Source organism: Dunckerocampus dactyliophorus, chromosome 7 (assembly GCF_027744805.1).
Source record: "Dunckerocampus dactyliophorus isolate RoL2022-P2 chromosome 7, RoL_Ddac_1.1, whole genome shotgun sequence".
NCBI lineage: Eukaryota > Metazoa > Chordata > Actinopteri > Syngnathiformes > Syngnathidae > Dunckerocampus > Dunckerocampus dactyliophorus.
The window spans coordinates 7,220,399-7,234,262 of record NC_072825.1 but is presented as its reverse complement, the minus strand read 5'-3'; the positions used below and the strand labels follow the sequence as shown (position 1 = coordinate 7,234,262).

The 13,864-nt window shown below is 39.0% G+C and overlaps 1 protein-coding gene across 8 annotated transcripts in view; it reads right to left on the bottom strand.

Moving 5' to 3' along the window:
• Positions 1-68: 68 nt before the first annotated feature.
• Positions 69-13,864, bottom strand: part of cadm4 (cell adhesion molecule 4) — a 238,338-nt gene continuing 224,542 nt past the window's right edge. The window contains exons 7-10 of one of the 8 annotated variants that reach the window (XM_054781067.1): positions 9,112-9,201; positions 4,782-4,910; positions 2,402-2,476; positions 69-2,265 (exon numbers count right to left, since the gene is read on the bottom strand). In XM_054781067.1, the coding sequence (XP_054637042.1) occupies positions 2,436-2,476; positions 4,782-4,910; positions 9,112-9,201 (260 nt within the window). In that variant the 3' untranslated portion in view covers positions 69-2,265; positions 2,402-2,435. Of the gene's footprint in view, positions 2,266-2,401; positions 2,477-4,781; positions 4,911-9,111; positions 9,202-10,948; positions 11,010-13,864 lie in introns of those variants that run through there. The other 7 variants (XR_008571958.1, XR_008571959.1, XM_054781070.1 and 4 more) reach the window with 7 other exon arrangements.

The window sequence follows — 13,864 nt, the reverse complement described above, 5'->3', positions numbered from 1 at the left end:
TTCATCACCAGCTCCACACTTCCGTCTGTTTTGTTTACTCACCTTCTACGACTTTATCTCCCCACCTTATAGCTCCACTATTCCCCATCAATTTAATCACATGCTCCGTCTCCTTCTCTCTCTTCTCAGATGGGAGCAAAACAGCACCTGCTAATTACATGAAAGAAAAACAAATCAAAGGTTTTTTTTGTAATTTTTTTTTGTTTATTTCGTCGTGCTTTTTTATCTTTCCCCTAAAAAGGAATAGTTAGCTATATATCAACAATGACACATGGACACTAAAATAAACAGTGAAAGACGAGGGAGGAAAGAGAAGACGACTGGGCACAGGAGACGGGGAAGGGGAGGAGGGGGCTGAGGAAAGTTCGCAGGACAATCGTGGGGCAAAAAAAGAAGACAGCAACTGCTCTACAGTAGAATTAAAAACAAAGCATGGGAAGTGTACATTTCAATAACATTTACAATTGTCGTAATAACAACGTCAATAATAATAATAATAACAGTAGCAACAATCATATTTGTTCAAACAAGAATAATTCATTAAAAAATAACTCAATAAGACCTTTTCTACAAAGGAGTGCCACGCTGAAAAGAAAAAAAAAAGCATGAGAAAAGCTTGCAAAGTTATGAGAGTAAAATCGTAACATTTTTTTTTACCAAAAGAAAAGGTCGAAACAAAGCTAAAATTTTAACCGAATTTCAACGTTTCATCAGGAACCAGTTTGAGATCATTAAATATTGCATACAAACTCAAAATGGAACAGAAGTCAAACAAGATTTGGGAGAATTAAGCTCAGTTTGCATATAAAGCGGTGTGTTTTGCTTTTTATTTGGCTTTTATTAGTGATTTTCTTTTTTTTAGTGATGCCGCCACAGAAGGGTGCCGGTGATGGCAAAGAGGAAAAGGGTGATAACCATAGAACTGGGCATAGAGAAAGGCCTGGCTGCTCAGTCCAATAAATATAGCAAGGCTTCAATAATGCTAGCAATACTTACAATACACCACTTGGTGTCAGTATCGCTCTCCATGATGTGTCTTCAAAGGGTGAGTAGTTTTGCTTTATTTTAGTTTTATTATGTAGTAGTTAACATCTCTTCATACTTGTGTGATTGTTCAAATGTGACTTAAAATATTGCCTGGACAATTAAGAAAAGACATTATAATGGGGACAGTTTGACCCTGGAACTGATTAATTGATTTCCTGTGGAAACAAAAATACAAAGTTATTTTCAAAAATGCTAAGACTTTTTTCTCATAACAAAGCACCCTTATTCTTCTGGTGTAACTCTTTTTTTATGTTTCATTGTGGCCCTAATACTCCTTTGTAGGTTGCTGATAAAGACGCTTTTTTTTTTTGTTTTTTTTTACAATGTTTTTTCTTTAAAGATCACTGGACAGTAGTTTGCTCTATAGGCTAATATTCTGTGTTAGTATAGTAGTTTCATAATGCAATAGTAAACAGTTTCTCTTCTCTGAAAAGTTTAATTTACTGCTCTCATTCTTTTTTTTTTATACAAATAAGGAATTCTGAGATATGTATACTCGCTTTGTCAATATGTTTACATATGAATGAATGTGTGTGTGTGTGTATGTAGCATTCAGAAATGGTCTCATCCAGTGCCATCCCACCGCCACCCCCTTTTGCCCTTCCCATGACGACTTAAACCATTTTATCCCCTTAATGACGTTCTAAAATAATTAAGCTTTTCTTTAATGTCTTTGCGAGTCATATTCCTTTCTTCTTTGTCGGCAAGGCGAGGCTCGACGCTAATCCTTTCATTACAGTGAGCCAACAAAAGGGGAGGGCTGGAAACAGGAGAGATATGACGGAGAGGGAAAAGAGAAGCACCTTTCCCTCATGTGTCAAAACCAGAAAGGGAAGGAGGAATCACTTAAGCCGCGCCCAAACAAGACAGTTAGCTTGTTCATAAAGTATGAATACTTCCCAGAGACTCCTTTCCATTCTCTCCTGGAATTATAGATGAGCTCCATCACTTTTTGCGATTATCCCCAATTTTCTTTGACATTTATGGCACAGTCGTTAATGGCGTTTGGCTCTATAGATTCAATGAAAGTGTCACGTGTTGTGTACAAATGTGTGTATGTAAGGTGGGATGGGCGGGAAAAGGAAAGGAAGGACATAGGGTCAAAGGGCTACAGTAGGTACTCCTTCTTGCCCTGGCTGGCGTCATTTCCGTTGAGGAAGGCTTCCTGCACCTCGCCGTGTTCATCCAAGCCGCTGGCCTCGTGGGTAAGGTAGGAACCTGGATGAGGAGGAGAGAGACCCAGAAGGAGATCGGGGAGGAGGGACGGTTAGGCGGAGAAGCATCGTGATCACAGCAGCAGTGCCATGCAGCATTATTATCATGACAACCAATCACGGCGATCCTTACTCGTTACCTGACAGGTTAATGCATTAGTTAGCTTTGTTAGGTCAGTACCAAGCAAGAATGGGCTCTCGGGTGCGGTATGAGCCTATACCGTGTGGAAGTTAAAAGTAGAGGGCGTCATGGAGGTTGGGAACGGGTGGATGGGTAGGGGGGGAGTGGAAAAGACAGGCAGAGAGGGTGGAGGGAAGGTTATGTGCTTGCATCACACAGAAACACATTCACAATAACCCTTCAGTGTGTGCGAGGAATGATTCACTCACACACACCATCGTCCTGTGCACTGACAGTCAGGACAAAAGCCTTAATGACCCACCCCCCCTCCCACGCCCTCGTCTCCAAATTGATTGGCCGTAATAGTCGGGCCTCTATGCTGATTGGCAGTGTAGCTATGCTGAACACTAACTGGCAGCTTGTCTGCCTCACGGCCGCCTTGATCTTTTCTCTCTTGGCAGCTTGACGTGAGCGGTTGAAGGCTGCCAACACTGGAGTGGGTGAGTGTGTGGGTGGGGCACTTAAAAAGATAGGGAGGTTTTATTTTAATGGATGAGCCTTAATACACTAGCATATAGTCATAAAACACCTCCTCTCATCCACTACCCTGTCTGAGGTCATCCATCATGGGACAGAATCTCATCATTTTAAAAGACCTTTTGTCTCTCCGAATATGGACGTGCTGTGGGTGGCCCCAAACATCATGATTTCATGTTGCACTAATGTTAACTTAGCTGCGGCCTCCATAAGCTCCAGACGTCTGTTATGTTTTCCCTCTCAGGTAAGATGTTTTAATCGTGTGTCTGCGTGTGAATGGACAGATAATAGATGCATATGAGAACGGACAGACGAATACAATAGTTGCATTACGTGTGTTTATGTGTGAATTTTGCATTGCGTGTAAAAGGACAAACCAACGTTTGTACTGTGTGAAAGCGCAGGCATGTTTCCACTATGACAATGTGAATGGACACACAAATATATCATGTGTGTATGTTAATGGACAAACCCATTTTTTTATTATGGGTGCAAATGAGCTGATCAGCAGATGTTTTCATTCTGTGTGTGAATAGACATACTGATGTTTGGATTTTGTGACTGGACAGACAAACATCTTCTATCTGTATGATGTGTGTAATGACAAACCAATATTTACATTTTGTGTGTGTGTGTGTGTGTGTGTGTGTGTGTGTGTGTGCATGGATGGACAGACGAATGTTCAGTGTGAACCAATGATTGTCTTGTGTAAAAGGGCAGATATGTTTACACTATGTCTGCATGTGAATAGACAGGCACATTTTTAGATTATGGATGCTGGTGAATTGCCCACCAGATGCTTGCATTGTGTGTGTGTATACAGTAGACATACAGTACAAATGCTTGCATTTTGGTAATGGAGAGACAAATATTTACATGGCGTGTGTGTATGTCATTGCATGAAAGGACAGATGTTTGCTTTGCATGTGAACGGATAAACCAACATGCATACAGTATTACGTGAAGGGCAGATATGTTTGTACGATGTTGTGGAATGTGAAAGGATAGAATTCCTTTACATTATGTGAGTATGTGAATGGTCTAGTGGTTAGCATGTTGGCCAGAACAGTAACAGTCTGGAGATCGGTAAGACCTGGGTAAGATTCTCCCTTGGGCATTTCTGTGTGGAGTTTGCATGTTCTCTCCGTGCGTGCGTGCGGGTACGCCGGGTTCCTCCCACATTCCAAAAACATGCATGTTAGGTTAATTGGTGACTATGAATTGTATGAATGTGAGTGTAAATGATTGTTTGTCTATATGTGTCCTGCGATTGGCTGGCGACCAGTCCAGGGTGTACCCCGCCTGTCGCCCGAAGTCAGCTGGGATAGGCTCCAGCATAATAGATGGATGTATGTGAATGGAAATTATTTACATTGTGTGTCGGTGAATCAAATGGATGTGTGCATTGCGTTTGTGTGTGCGTGAATGGACAGACAGGTGTTTATATTATGTGCACTGTATATGGGAATGGACACACATTTTCATGGTGTGTGTGTGTGTGTGTGTGAATGGACACATATTCGTTGTTTTTGTGTGAATGGACAAACTATTTTATGTGTGTATGTGAATGGACATACATTAAACAGTTTGCATCGTCTGTGTCATTTACATTATTTAAATGGACAAACAAATATTTGCATTGTGTGGGTAAGTGAATTGAGGGAATTTAGCATTATGTGAATGGATCAGCAGATAAAAAGGCTGTTATTGGGTAGATTTAGTGCCTTTAGTGGGTTTTTCACAGTTCATGTCCTCTATGTTGCACGTGTTAAAATACTTAAAATGAATTTGGAATATTTCCCGGGTCCACTGTACAACTTGTAACTCATTAATTCTGCTTGTGGATTTTCTCTACGTTTTACCTTTCTGGCGGACGGAGCACCAGATGGTGACGATGAGGACGCAGATGACGGTGAACACCAGCAGTGCGAGCACGCCCCCTATGACTGCGTACGGTACTGTGCTGTGAGTCTCCACCACTGCACCGGGATCTGCCAAAGAGAGTGTGAGGAGAGTGTGAGTCTATATATGAGCGCTGAGAGTGCCAGTGAATAGAGACAAAGAGAAAGAAGTATTAAAAGAGAGAGATGGGGATAAGCTGGGGGGAAAAAGGTAGGTAGAATGTGCCAGAAGTGGGGTGAGTGAAAGGAGACGGGATAGAAAAGTCGATATCTTCCACCTGACTTGCATTATCACCTTTCATCACCACCCCCCGCCACCACCTGCACTGACAGAATGGGTGAGAAATAGGTGTAGAAATAAGGACAGTGAATAAAGCAATAGCAACGGCCGGGCTTTTAATAAAGCCATTCCAGCCGAGCACCTGCAAAGAGCACAATGCATTTTGAATGAGGGAAACTTTAAACACCAAACCCCCCACCTGCTGGGAAATGAAATCAACCACTTAACTTGCAGATGAGTGAGGGGAGACAGAGAAGGAAAAGAGCAAGTGGAATTTTGGTGGCATTTTGTTGTATCATTCACGTTGACCTTGCTAACAATGTTACAGGCTTGCTTTCCTTCAGTGGGAATAAAACAAGTAGAAGCACGGACAGCTGGCGATACAAACTAATGTTTGTTATTCATCCACCTGAAAAGGAGAAAACCTGCACATTTTGGTCATTACATGAACAAAAATCTATTATAATAATTGAAATAACACATTTCATAATTATAGACTTCAATATTTCCTTTGCATTTGAAAGTAGTTTGAAAAGTGGGAAAAGCACGGCGCATTGACCCTGACAGGCAAGACCAACAGCAACAATGGAAGAGAATGAGCATCTCCTGTATTTACTTTTAGTCTGTTGGACATGAGGAGAATCATTTTATCCGAGAGGAGACTGAGGGCAAGAACATATGAAATATGGAAAAGCGTCAATAGAGATCATGCAGTGCAAACGGGGCACTAATGACAAAAAAAAAAATGTCGAAATGTGAAATGAAATTCCTCGATTTGCACTTTTATGCGGATCTCCACTCAAAATTGAATAGGTTCTTCAGTCCATCTACAAAGTTTAGTGGAAATTGGATGCGTAATCCTGCCAACGACGTAGCTAACTAGCTAGCGCAATTCTCCCCGTCAGGAAATATTGATGCTCAAAAGATTTGCATCACCTGTGTACGTGAATGGACATACTGGTGGTACCATTGTGTGTGTTTGCATGAACTGTATGTGTAAATGGAAATGCGGATATTTGCCTTGTATGAACAGACAGTATGTTTACATTATCAGTGTGCGTGAATGGACAGACAGATGTTTACATTATGTGCATGTGATTGGACTGACAAATGCCTGCATTGTCTGTTGGTGTGTGTGAATGGACAGTTGTTTATATTCTCTGTACACATGACAGGACTGACAGTTACAGTATTTTCAATGTGTGTATGTGATTAGACAGGCAAACATATGGATTATGTGTGCATGTGAATGGACAGAACAATATTTGTATTTTGTGTGTATGTGAATGGACATACCGTGGCTATCATTATGTGTGTATGGACCGAAATGTTTGCCTTGAATGAACGGACAGATATGTTTACATTGTTACATTACATATACTCTATGTTTACATTATGAATGTCTATGGCTGGAAAGACATGAATACGTGCATTTTGTGTGACACACAGGATTGATTGATCAGACAGCTGAAGCTACAAGCTAACTGAGGACAGTTAGTCACAATGATGCGGCAAAGTGAGTGCTGATGAGAAGCGGCGAAGCCAATAAGGACGCAGCAAGGACACAGAGTTATTGATGCAGCACTTGCACCTTAACATCGACGAGGTACAGCATGAATCATTAATACGCAGACACGTCGGCATAGGCAGAGTGTGATAGAGGCAGGGGAAAAGACTGCAAAAAAAGCAAGTACCAGCATCCTAATGAGCGCACTACATCACAGTCCAAACCACATCAAAGCAGCAAAAGTGAGTACATCCAACGCTATGCTAAACTGGACTAATTGGTTTCAATTAGCTATTTTTTCTCCCTGGGAGAAGTGACTGGTTTGTGTCTTACGTGTAAATGGGGAGCAAGTGTGTTGAAATTGTTGTTATCGCTCTCTCACATTCTCATACTGGCCACTGTAAGTTCAACGTGGCACCTCCTGACAAAGAACTCTCTGAGGATATGGAAAAAAAGAATTGCTGCTGTACATAAAGATGTTCTAGGCTATAGGAAAATTGCCTGAAAACACCCTGATACTGTACTCACGTTTGAGTCATACTGTAAATAGCAACGCTTTCCACAAATGTTTTTGAAGTCAACAAAGGCTTGACGGTTAAAACAATGAAAGATTAAGCATTTAAAGACAAAACAAAGAATAAGTAAATAAATGCAAGACAGCACTGTTTTTCTTTATTGATAAATCTTGACAGCAATCCCTCGTTTATCGCTGTTAATTGGTTCCAGACCCGACCGAGATATGTGCATTTCTTCAAAGTAGGATTCCTTATTTATAAATGGAATATTTTTATAGTTAGAGCATAGAAAATCTATTTACGGCCTACTTCAGACTTATTCACTTGGTGGTTCAGCACTAAGTATCTTGAGAACTGTAATTCTTTTAGTGTGAACATAAAAATAATCTACTGTGCTGCAATCTTCAGTTTATTTTACATGTGTCTTTACATAGCTGACATTAACATAAATGATTACTAGTAGCTACAACTGCCATCGTTATTTGAACTTATCATTTTTAGTTTTTGCTTCAATTTGTGGAAAAATGTTCAACACTTAAAAGCATCATGCTTAGACAAAGTTATACAACTTTTAAAAACGTACCTGCATTGTTTTGTGACTCAGTTAAATAAAAATAAATGTTTGTCTACTCTTACAGTATATTTTGTCAATGTAGTTTCCTTTCAAGTAATGTTAAAATATCGTCTCGTCTCACTCTCGTGCATCATGCATCGTCTTGTCTTGTGAGTTGAGTGTATCAGGTGTGACATCCCTGGTGACAAATACTACATATCATGTCTTTAATTGCATCTACTGAATGCTTTATATTTGTATTTTCGTTCATTTAGCCATTTTTATGCTTGAACATGCTTAATTTAGGCCAAGAATAAGTCAAATTTAAATATGCATATTTTTACTAATACTAGGCCACAAAACAGTGATAATTTATTAATGAATTTGTTTTGAAAAAACATGATAGAGTGAAGCTGCAAAATTCAAACCGCATTGCGGTGTGGGACGACTGTATTTGCTTCCATAGCATGTAGGATTAAAAGTCATTTCTAACATGTGACTTCATTTCACCAATTAACACATGTCGCCTTTTTGCCATGTCTCCAAAAAGTGCGTACGCCAGGTACAAAGTTGGCGGACTGGCGCACACATTCTTACGACAGGTTGTTTTTTTATGCATCGGCTACAGATACAACTTTTCGGCACTGTCGAGACCCCATGACTTAGTGTATCGACCTGACAATAAGTTAAAAATGATCTTGTGTAAATGTGTTTTTTTCCTGTGAAGACGACGCTAGCATCAACTAAATGTTTAATGCTCACAACGTAGCTTTTCCCTGCGACTCTCTTTGACATTTACGCACCTCGAGAGTAGGTCAACAACATCTACCTGCAAAAGATGTCGGCCTCTAAAGAACTAAAATATGTGCTTGGAGTCTCCTCTTGAGAAAGCTGCAGGTGAAAAGCAAGTGTTTGTGAATGAGATAAATAGACGACTTTGTGTGTAGCAAACACACTCCTGTGAGCTCTTTCTACAGCTGTCGCACTCTTCTGAGATGATACGATTAGACATCCACCTGGATCTCCGATGTGTCTTTCTTTCTCACGGCACACTCTCTTGGTCTGCTTTCTGACACTGCATGCATAAACACAGAATTGTTGTATTTTGTGTATTCTTGTGTGTAGTGTTCCTCTTTTCTCACAAAAGAAAAATGGTGTCAGTCAACTGGAGACCTTACTCTTTGTGCAGATTCATTAACAGTATGCACAAGGCACTGGGTAATCCTGGCAGGAACACGCACATGCATGCAATAGCTGCACAAATGCTGACGAAGCAAAATGTGTGGGTAGTGATAAGAAAGGGTGATTGTGTGCATGCATGCTTGCATGTGTAAATAAAGAAGGTTGCAGCACAACAAAAGTGTGCAGAGGTAGCATGAAGATGAAGGTCAACAGAAGCAGGATTAAAACAACAAGAAAAAGTGCTGGTGTGTTACCTTTCGGGTCCGATGGGAGGAGGAGGGTTGGGGTGGAGGGATGGGTGGTGATTGGATGGGTGGTTGGAGTAGGAGGGGCTGACACATTATCTATACAGACAGACAGATGAGGAATGGGAAAAGACACACACATGAACAAATGCTATTCGTCCATCTACAACATGCATTGACATTTTAACACGGTCATCTGCGAGGCTTTAATGGCCAAGTTATGGCTCCACATAAAACATGACACATAGTGTAATAGTCGTCTATTAAATCAGCAACTGAGCTGCAGCATAATTAGGATTCTAGTTCCACATAGCTTTTCGGTATTTGAGAAGGAGGAAAGTGCTTAAAATGCAAATGAATTGCAAACGTGATCGTATATATATTGCAGTAAAATAAGCATTTTCTTATTATATTATTCGATTCATTTAATATTATGAGATGTACCAGTGTTCCTTACCAGAGGCAATTTCTGCCATAGTTTTACAAATTATATATGATTTTTTTTCATATTTTCTATGATGTTATTTATTTACTTTGTGTTATCTTATTATCATTTTAATTACATATAAGTGAGATGATTGTTAAGTTTTATTATATATTTTTAATTGCGTTTTATATTATTTTATTTTATTTATTTATTTTTAATACATGAGATGAAACACTGCACAGGAGGGTGAGGTAAAAGGGGATGCTACAGTGGGGAGGCATGCATCCAAACACTGAGGTTCACTACAGTTCAGTCCTAGTATTGAAAAAAAAAATAGTATTGGCTGTATTATTTAGTACTTTTATAATATTAATCAATTTTTTTAATTGTTACATTATTTTGGTTTTATTTTTGTAGGTGATTTATTTTGTGTTCTTTTATATAATTGTTTCAATTATATAAAAATAAATTTATTTGGAATAAATTGGTTATCCATTTATAATAATAATTACAATGAACATGCATGTTAGGTTAATTGGAGTCTCTAAATTCCCCATAGGTATCAATGTGAGTGTGAATGATTGTTTGTCTATATGTGCCCCGCTGGGATTGGCTGACTAGTGAAGATAAGTGGCATACAAAATGTATATTTAAAATGAATATTTAGAATTGTATTTATGTATACTATCACTGCTATTTACTGTATGTACTATTATATGTACTATTACTATTATACTATTGATTATCTTTTTAAAAATATGATTTATTTATATGTTCAACACAAGAGATTGAGCCTAGACACATACCATGCATCAAAACAGTGGGTTGTAGACAGCGAAACACATCTACAAGGTAACTAGACCACAACATAGCGACACATTCTATTGCGCTGACACACATCCATTGCTACAATGGAGGCAGGAGAGATGGAGGCACTGTCCGTGACAGATGCGTTCCCAATGGAAACAACACCACGCCGGGGTGGTCTCATTGCTTCTGAGACGAACAATAGCTGGCGTCTCGAGACACACTGCCGAATCGATGCACAACAATGCAAGGTAGTGTGAGAGGTAAAGGTTAAAACAAAACACACACAAAAAAAGAAGAGATTAGAGACAAAAACAAAAGCTGATGTGTCCCAAAAATGACGATGTAGGAAGTGGGCAACAATCATATCATATCATATATACCTGTATATATATGATAACATACTGTACTGTATATAGCATATCACACCCTGAGTCAGTAACTTGCTGCTTACTCAAGCCTTTCCAGCAAAACAGTGTTTAGTCGGATTTTGTACAAAAAGTTACAAAAATTAATAAGAAAGTTTCATTTAGTTTCGCTTAATGGTGTTTATGCTCAAATCTCCATTTTTTTTGTTTTTTGCATGTTTGTTACTAAAAAGTAACAAATTACCTAACTGATCTGGAAGGGTGTGGCATGGGCCAGGCAAGAACCCATCCAACTTCATGTCGTTCTGTAAAGAAAATAAAACATATCAAGTATAATGTTTAATGTACTTGATATCGTACAATTCATGGGCAAAAATACGCCTTAAAGTTACACAAAAACTCGCTATATGGGACATTCTGCATACTGTACTGTACATAAAGTTAACAAATCTAACAAAGATCTCAGGTCAACAAGGATCAAAGGATGTGTGTGTGTGTGTGTGTGTCTGTGTGTGTTTTTATTTAGCTTTTGAGGGCTTTTTCCGAGCGGCACTGATTCCAAAATAATGTTGACATCACATGAGAGAGTCAGCATTCATCCGAGAATTCACTTCAGCGAAAAGGCTCTTTTGTTTGGTAGAATTCCGGACAAAAGGTAAAAAAAAATAGGAGAAAACTGATATTTTGTATTACCTGAAAAAACTCAATGTCATTACCTCGGACAAAGGCCAAGCTGCGTTCTAGATAGGATGCAATGTAGTTTGTGTGCATGTTTGTTGAAAACAACAACAACAACAACAAACTATTTCCACAACATTTTGGTGTGGATTTGTAGAGAAAATCCAAGATCTTTACAACATTGTAGAAAAGAAATACACAGCAGATGGATAACACTGGCGCCACCTACAGGGCACAGTTTTCTGTGCTGGGGGTCTGTAACCCCTTACATATCATACTTTAACAATTGAAATTATATTTAAAAAAATATATAGAAAATTAAAAAAAAATGACATTATAGCAAAAAAAAAACATTTTTATGAAAAAACATCATGGTTTTGTTGCAAAAAAAGACATTTTCAGCAAAGCTTGTCATCAGAGTCTCAAGTCAAATCTGTCCTTGAGTTTGTACAATCTTAGAAATACCTCCAAGTCTCACTAAACCCGCTCACAGGATACATCCTGCGTATCGCACATAATGTTAGCGAAGATCTCAGTTCAGCAGGCGTCAAAGGATAGAATGCACAATTTGCTTTTTCTTTGGCTTTTTTGCAATGATTATTCTGAAAAAATGATGCCCGTCGTGCATGACGCCAAGCCAGACAACGGCATAGGTCATGAGAGCATCGTAGGATTAACTGCGTGTGTTTTGCTTGTTCTTTGGCTTTTTGCCACACTTTTCCCATGAACCTCAACAAACGGTATTACAGACAGAGATGAAGGAAAATAGAATAAGATATTTAAAATATCATATTATTTATTATTATATTTTAATAATAATACGCAACACAGACGTAACCAGCGTAGTCACACATAATGTAACTAAAATTGAATCATGGAAGACGATATGCAAATGAGTTGACCTCTACCTTGATACCCAATGTGAACTTCAGAGTATTTGTGTGTTTTTTTTCCACCAAAATTCAGACAATAACAAAGGTGACACTGATTCAAAATCGTAAATATGGCGTAATGTCCAGGATACGTGTTACGATCAGGATTTATACTGATTTTTTACTGATTTTTTCTAATCAATACACTTTGGGCTCGGTTTGCCGCTTGGGCATCTCTGTGGAGTTTGCATGTTCTCCCCGTGCGTGTGTGGGTTTTCTCCGGGCACTCCGGTTTCCTCCCACACTCCAAAAACATGCATGTTAGGTTAATGAAATTGTCGATATGAATTGAATGATATGTCGGTATGAATTTGAGCGTGAATGGTTGTTTGTCTATATGTGCCCTGCGATTGGCTTGCGACCAGTCCAGAGTGTAGCCTGCCTCTCGCCCAAAGTCAGCTGGGATAGGCTCCAGCATACCCCTGCAACCCTAATGAGAATAAGCGGCATAGAAAATGGGTGGATGTGAAGTGTTTTCATATTTTAGAGTAATTAACTTACTTTTACACCGTAGTGACATGCATAAATGTAATTAACAGAAGGGGTACTTGTTCTACTGTACTACTGTTTCCATTGTTTCCTGTGGTAGAAACTGCAAAAATCCAAACAAATCGGACCGGCATTCTGAAATTGTGTTTGACCTTAATAGCTTCCACTGTATTGTTCTCTCACACATGCATGCATCCACAACATTCTGGCATGCTGCAACATCTTCAAAGACACACACACACACACACACACACACACACACACACACACAAAACAGGGCTTTCGAGTCAGGAGTTAATTTATTGGTAAGTACTCTGCTGTCTCTTCTCTCTTTCTCCCACCGGCTCTGAGCTCATCAATCTCTTTTTGCAACTCTTCTCCTCTTGTCAGCACCATCGCTCCACCCCCCAGTTCTTACTTTTTACTATTTCATTCTTTAAAAGAAATGTCCACTTTGTCATGTGGATGTAAAGAGTTTTATGTGGCGATAAAGGCCTACTATTCTATAAAGTCTGATGGAAATACAATCATGGAAAAAATGATTAGACCACCATTGTTTCTTCAGTTTATTGATCCACTTTAATGCCTGGTACAACTAAAGGTACATTTGTTTAGACAAATATAATGATGATAACAAATATACCGGTACTTCATAAGAGCTGATATCTAGCACCTTCCATGGGTTTCTTGATAATAACCAAAATCACTTAAGTTCTTCCATGAATAGCTATAGCATTGTACTGCCAAAAAATTTAACTCCTATGAGCTATTTTGTTGTCATTGTTATATTTGTATCAGGCATTAAAATGAACAAGAAACTGAAGAAATAAGTGTGGTCTTATCATTTTTTTCCACGACTGTAGATAAATATACAAGTCATGGTGGCGTAGTGTCTATATGTGTGTGTGTGCGTGTGGGAGATCGACGCCTGAGTGTGAAGGCCGAGGATTAATGATCAAGGTTGTAGCGCTAATTAACTGGACGCTGATTAATTCCTCTTAGTACCAATGACCTAATCATTTTTCTTTCTCACCATTTTACAGCTTGCGGGTCTCTCCTCC